Source organism: Ascaphus truei, unplaced genomic scaffold (assembly GCF_040206685.1).
Source record: "Ascaphus truei isolate aAscTru1 unplaced genomic scaffold, aAscTru1.hap1 HAP1_SCAFFOLD_559, whole genome shotgun sequence".
Taxonomy (NCBI): domain Eukaryota; kingdom Metazoa; phylum Chordata; class Amphibia; order Anura; family Ascaphidae; genus Ascaphus; species Ascaphus truei.
The window spans coordinates 237,919-245,292 of record NW_027456891.1 but is presented as its reverse complement, the minus strand read 5'-3'; the positions used below and the strand labels follow the sequence as shown (position 1 = coordinate 245,292).

Here is a 7,374-nt window from a genome sequence, read left to right as displayed (position 1 = left end):
GAGGGGTTATAGGGAGGGGTTATATGGGGTAATAGGAGGAGTTATAGGGATGGGATATATGGGGTAATAGGGGGAGTTATAGGGAGGGGGTATATGGGGTAATAGGAGGAGTTATAGGGAGGGGGTATATGGGGTAATAGGAGGTGTTACTTTCTCGTTCCGAAGTTGCAGGGAACATCAGAAGAAGTGCAAAACGATCTGAAGGAGACTTGGCCGCGGCAGTGAAAGGGTCTCTCCGCCGGCCTCTGATCATCGGAAACGCTGCGACGATGTGCAGGTCCTGGCGTTCACCTTTCCGACAGCAGAAACTTGGTTGCCACGGAAACCTCCATCCCGGTTCGTTATCTCCTCAGCGGTGGCGGCAATTATCCAAACTGCGTCTCCCAATTAATGGATGGGGGGGGGGTTATGGGGTAATAGGGGGAGTTATAGGGAGGGGATATATGGGGTAATAGGAGGAGTTATAGGGAGGGGGTAATAGGAGGAGTTATAGGGAGGGGGTATATGGGGTAATAGGAGGAGTTATAGGGAGGGGTTATATGGGGTAATAGGAGGAGTTATAGGGAGGGGGTAATAGGAGGAGTTATAGGGAGGGATTATATGGGGTAATAGGAGGAGTTATAGGGAGGGGGTATATGGGGTAATAGGAGGAGTTATAGGGAGAGGTTATATGGGGTATTAGGAGGAGTTATAGGGAGGGGTTATATGGGGTAATAGGAGGAGTTATAGGGAGCGGGTTATATGGGGTAATAGGAGGAGTTATAGGGAGCGGGTATATGGGGTAATAGGAGGAGTTATAGGGATGGGTTATGGGGTAATAGGGGGAGTTATAGGGAGGGGTTATATGGGGTAATAGGAGGGGTTATAGGGAGGGGGTATATGGGGTAATAGGAGGGGTTATAGGGAGGGGGGTATATGGGGTAATAGGAGGAGTTATAGGGAGGGGGTATATGGGGTAATAGGGGGAGTTACAGGGAGCGGTTATATGGGGTAATAGGAGGAGTTATAGGGAGGGGGTTATGGGGTAATAGGGGGAGTTATAGTGAGGGGTTATATGGGGTAATAGGAGGAGTTATAGGGAGGGGTTATACTGGGGTAATAGGAGGGGTTATAGGGAGGGGGTATATGGGGTAATAGGAGGAGTTATAGGGAGGGGGTTATGGGGTAATAGGGGGAGTTATAGGGAGGGGATATATGGGGTAATAGGAGGAGTTATAGGGAGGGGTTATATGGGGTAATAGGAGGAGTTATAGGGAGGGGGTAATAGGAGGAGTTATAGGGAGGGGGTATATGGGGTAATAGGAGGAGTTATAGGGAGGGGTTATATGGGGTAATAGGAGGAGTTATAGGGAGGGGGTAATAGGAGGAGTTATAGGGAGGGGGTATATGGGGTAATAGGAGGAGTAATAGGGAGGGGGTATATGGGGTAATAGGAGGAGTTATAGGGAGAGGTTATATGGGGTATTAGGAGGAGTTATAGGGAGGGGTTATATGGGGTAATAGGAGGAGTTATAGGGAGCGGGTTATATGGGGTAATAGGAGGAGTTATAGGGAGCGGGTATATGGGGGTAATAGGAGGAGTTATAGGGATGGGGTTATGGGGTAATAGGGGGAGTTATAGGGAGGGGTTATATGGGGTAATAGGAGGGGTTATAGGGAGGGGGTATATGGGGTAATAGGAGGGGTTATAGGGAGGGGGTATATGGGGTAATAGGAGGAGTTATAGGGAGGGGTATATGGGGTAATAGGGGGAGTTACAGGGAGCGGTTATATGGGGTAATAGGAGGAGTTATAGGGAGGGGGTTATGGGGTAATAGGGGGAGTTATAGTGAGGGGTTATATGGGGTAATAGGAGGAGTTATAGGGAGGGGTTATACTGGGGTAATAGGAGGGGTTATAGAGAGGGGGTATATGGGGTAATAGGAGAAGTTATAGGGAGGGGGTATATGGGGTAATAGGGGGAGTTACAGGGATGGGTTATATGGTGTAATAGGAGGAGTTATAGGGAGCGGTTATATGGGATAATAGGAGTTATAGGGAGGGGGTATATGGGGTAATAGGAGGAGTTACAGGGATGGGTTATATGGTGTAATAGGAGGAGTTATAGGGAGGGGTTATATGGGGTAATAGGAGGAGTTATAGGGAGGGGTTATACTGGGGTAATAGGAGGGGTTATAGGGAGGGGGTATATGGGGTAATAGGAGAAGTTATAGGGAGGGGGTATATGGGGTAATAGGAGGAGTTACAGGGATGGGTTATATGGTGTAATAGGAGGAGTTATAGGGAGGGGTTATATGGGGTAATAGGAGGAGTTATAGGGAGGGGTTATACTGGGGTAATAGGAGGATTTATAGGGAGGGGTTATATGGGGTAATAGGAGGAGTTATAGGGACGGGTTATATGGTGTAATAGGAGGAGTTATAGGGAGCAGTTGTATGGGGTAATAGGAGGAGTTATAGGGAGGGGTTATACTGGGGTAATAGGAGGGGTTATAGGGAGCGGTTATATGGGGTAATAGGAGGAGTTATAGGGAGGGGTTATACTGGGGTAATAGGAGGGGTTATAGGGAGCGGTTATATGGGGTAATAGGAGGAGTTATAGGGAGGGGTTATACTGGGGTAATAGGAGGAGTTATAGGGACGGGTTATATGGTGTAATAGGAGGAGTTATAGGGAGGGGTTATATGGGGTAATAGGAGGAGTTATAGGGAGGGGTTATACTGGGGTAATAGGAGGGGTTATAGGGAGGGGGTATATGGGGTAATAGGATGAGTTATAGGGAGGGGTTATATGGTGTAATAGGAGGAGTTATAGGGAGGGGTTAAATGGGGTAATAGGAGGAGTTATAGGGAGCGGTTATATGGGGTAATAGGAGGAGTTATAGGGAGGGGTTATACTGGGGTATTAGGAGGGGTTATAGGGAGGGGGTATATGGGTAATAGGATGGGGTTATAGGGAGCGGTTATATGGGGTAATAGGATGAGTTATAGGGAGCGGGTATATGGGGTAATAGGATGGGGTTATAGGGAGCGGTTATATGGGGTAATAGGAGGAGTTATAGGAGCGGTTATATGGGGTAATAGGAGGAGTTATAGGGAGGGGGTATATGGGGTTATAGGGAGGGGTTATAGGGAGGGGTATATGGGGTAATAGGAGGAACTCTTTTTATTGAAAAAAATTCCAACATTACATTTCATAGAAAAACATTTCAAACAAAAACTGCTCATTATGTACAAACTTATATTATATCAATATTAACTCAGCATTTGTTCCACCTTACTCCTCAACAGCAACTTCACATTCCTTTTATACACATTTTAATTGAAACTAAATAAAAGCCTTAACTATAGCATTAATAGCTGCTACCTTTAAAGGATTTAATTAATGAACAAACATTTTAAGCCCCCTCCCCCCCCCCCCCCAAAAAAACCCACACGGTATTACTTTTTCTTTTTCCCCACATTATCCACCAATGACCCAAACCTCTTGATGGTCACTGAAGGTGGGATCATGTCCGAATCTGTCTCTCTGGAAACATCCATATTATGTTCCTCTTCGGATAAGGAAAGTTCCTCTACATCGTCGGAGTCCTCAGCTCTTGACCCCCAATCCTTCCTGAGAGCAGAAAAACGGTTCTTTGTAGTTACCTGAGGAACTTTACCAGCGGGACCTGCAGGACGTCGAAGAGTCCCTCCAAGTTTTTTTACCATGCTCTTCTTCCTTTTCTTTTTTCCCTGTGCCCAAAACTGCTCACTTTCTTTTTCTTTATTATTATTTCCCCTCACTTGGGTTTCCATCAAAGTAGGATCATCTGATTCCCCAGATTGTTCCCCTGCTGGGAGTAGATTTGAGGAGGTTCCTTCTAAGGGGTCTTCTGACATTTCCTGGGCCTTGTTTACACTCACAATAATTGTTTCTTCTGTAAGTGTATCTGGGCAAACTGCATCCACAGGTGGTCCAGGACAAGCTCCGTCCCCAGGAGGATCTAAGCAAGCGCCATCCCTAGGCTGAACCAGACCAACCCCATCTGCAGGCGGATCCAGACATATTCTGTCTGCGACTTTCAGGACCCGGTCATAAAGTGTTTCATTGTCTTCGAAGTCCACTTCCTGCTCCCATACTTTGAAATATTATTCCAGGCTTCTGCGCAATTCGTGTATGAATGTCCAAATTTATCGCATAAATTACATCTGATGTTTGTACAACTTGCCCTCTCGTGGCCCAAGGACTGGCACAAGTAGCATTTTAGAACCTCACAAGATGTCATTAAATGTCTGGCTGAACCACATCTATGGCACAAGGTTGGCTGACCATAGTAAAAAGAATTTCCTTTTTCTCTTCCTATGAAGAAGGAGTTGGGCAAATGCTTTGTAACATTGCCATGTCGCCAAAGTCTGACTTGCACTTTCCAACCTCCAATCTAAATTTCTTCCGCGTCCATAATTCTTGTAGGTGGAGCCAGTACTTCGCATTGTCTGCCAAGCCATATCAGAATATCTGATATTGGGACTGATTCGTGTCTGAAGAGAATTGTCACCGACTTTGTTTCCGGTTTGGACACAGGAATAGCTGCAAAGGACTTCCATAATTCTGAATTTTTAAGACTCTCATATTTTGTCCAGAAATAGTCCAGAGCCCGAGGTCTCATAAAGCTGACATCGTATTCGCATGAACCTGGAACATGGATAAGTGCATAAATGTCATCTGCTCTGAAGCCCAAAGATTCTTTCAATAGATGTTTTCCTACAAAAATCCTGTCAGGCTTCATCTCCTCACCGCCTTTATACCTCAACCATACCACATTCCTCCTTTTTAAAGGTTGTGCATTTCTGGTCACAGCACTCACAAAGGATCTCCCACTCCAGGCTGAAGGGGGTGCTGTGTGAACTAGGGTTGCCTTAATGCCATTACTTTGCTTTACCCCATCTTCTGATTGGGTCACTCTATTATCAGAAACTGTTTGGATAGAAGCAGCACTTTCAGTCTCTACAACCTTAATTTCACTCCCAGGCACTAAAGGGTTAATGCAGTCTCCATTGCTGCTAATTACCACCTGCTGTTCTCCTCTCTCAGAGTTCTGAATCCCAGGACCAGCTAATAAGCAGGGGTGTGGTTCTGTAAGTCCAGGTGAGCATGGGTTCTCTGGCTCACTGCTCTCAGGCACAAACTCCATTTCCAGCTGATCTCCTCTCAGAGTTTCTAGGTTCTCGCTTTGCTGCTCTCCAGATTTCTTTGTAATTTCTTTAACTTCTCCCAGCGTGGGAGTCTGAGATAACCCCACATCACAGGTGTCTGCTGCTTTCTTTGCATGCAATGGTCTTTTAATCAGATCTTCTGCTGCTTCTGCTATTAACCCCTGGGACGCTGGAAGCTCTGGAACAGATCCTTGCTCACAGTCTGATACACCCTGAGGTGAGTCCCCTTCCCTGAAGTCTTTGGACCCTATTACAGGGCTGTTACCTTCTCCTGTGGAAACCTTTAGCTTCCGGTCCTTTGCTTTCTTTTTTTTTGCAACTTTACCCTTTGGGGTTTTCTTGGCAGTTGGTGGAATTAAACTGTCAGGATCTGAATCAGAATTTTCCTGGGATAAGTTCTCTGTTTTATCTTTAGACTTTGCAGACTTGTTCTGGGATCTAGTTTCTCTCCCACTTCTTGTAGGCGTCACCAAACTTATCTTTTCTTGAGAGCATTTAATGGGGTTTTGGCTTCCGTTTCCACAATATGAATCTGCGCCTTGTTCTGCACTTTGCTCTGCACCCTGCTCAGCATTTTGCTCTGCACCCCGCTGTGCGCCCTTCTCAGCACCCTGTTCAGCACTGTGGGTTAGCATTTCAATAGTTTTTAAAAGGGAACGTTTCTGTCTGACTGGAACCCGTTATTTTAGCAATCTCAACCTCCAACCGGGTTAATTCAACATGCAGATGATTTATTTGCTTCTTGCGCGTGTCTACCTCACGACCACGACATCTCTTTAATTTAATACTTTCTATTTCCAATTATTCTACCTTCCTGTTATACTTCTTCAATAAAGCTCGTTTCTCTTCTTTCTTAAGCAGACTCTGTTCTGCTCTTTCCTTTCTCTCCAAACTCTCCTGTACCTTGCATTCAGCCTCACCAAGGCCTAAACCACTGCTGCAGCCTGCGGCCTCTCCTACTTCCATCTCCAACTCACAGCCACCAACCCCTGGGTCTAAGGCCATCCTGGCTCCCCTGCAGGAGCTCACCTGCAGCCCATCCTGGAGGAGTTATAGGGAGGGGGTATATGGGTAATAGGGTGAGTTATAGGGAGCGGGTATATGGGTAATAGGATGGGGTTATAGGGAGCGGTTATATGGGGTAATAGGAGGAGTTATAGGGAGTGGTTATATGGGGTAATAGGAGGAGTTATAGGGAGGGGTTATATGGAGTAATAGGAGGAGTTATAGGGAGGGGTTATATGGGGTAATAGGAGGAGTTATAGGGAGCGGTTATATGGGGTAATAGGAGGAGTTATAGGGAGGGGGGTATTAGGAGGTGTTATAGGGAGATGTTATATGGGGTAATAGGAGGAGTTATAGGGAGCGGTTATATGGGGTAATAGGTGGGGTTATATGGGGTAATTGGAGGAGTTATGGGGAGCGGTTTTATGGGGTAATAGGAGGAGTTATAGGGAGGGGGTAATAGGAGGTGTTATAGGGAGATATTATATGGGGTAATAGGAGGAGTAACAGGGAGCTAGTATATGGGGTAATAGGAGGAGTAATAGGGAGAGGTTATATATGGTAATAGGAGGAGTTATAGGGAGAGGTATATGGGGTAATAGGAGGAGTTATAGGGAGCGGTTATATGGGTTAATAGGGGGAGTTATAGGGAGAAGTTATATGGGGTAATAGGAGGAGTTATAGAGAGGGGTTATATGGGGTAATAGGAGGAGTTATAGGGAGACGTTATATGGGGTAATAGGAGTTATAGGGAGTAATGGGAGGGCGTATAGGGAGATGTTATATAGAACATTTAGAGACATATTTGCAGTGTAGGAGCAAATAAGTAGAGATTGCTTTAATATAATGTGTTTATTCTGCGTCCCCTCGAGCTTCTCCGGCAGGTTCTGATCTCCGAGCAGCGCGCTGGGCTGCAAGGGGACTCCTTAATTAGGGGCCCGTCAGCCATCGCTAACGAGCTCCGTCTCCACAGCGGGGGGGGGGGGGGGGGGAGGTGGGAGGTCCTCAGCTGTCGTTTAATCCAGCCGGATACCTTCTCTGCAGGAATCGGGAGATGTGACTCGCAATCCGGGCTAGTGCCGAGACTCGGGTTCAGTTCCCAGGCAGGGGGGGGGGGGGGAGCGGACGGAGCTTAGATTGCAAGCTCTTTGGTCCAGGGGGGCTTCCCTTTCGCT

At 46.5% G+C, this 7,374-nt stretch overlaps 1 protein-coding gene across 1 annotated transcript in view; it reads left to right on the top strand.

Moving 5' to 3' along the window:
• Positions 1–231: 231 nt before the first annotated feature.
• ITGB3 (integrin subunit beta 3) overlaps positions 232–7,374 on the top strand; it is a 105,211-nt gene continuing 98,068 nt past the window's right edge. The window contains exon 1 of the mRNA XM_075584378.1: positions 232–336. Coding sequence (XP_075440493.1) covers positions 270–336 — 67 coding nt within the window. The 5' untranslated portion in view covers positions 232–269. The remainder of the gene's footprint in view (positions 337–7,374) is intronic.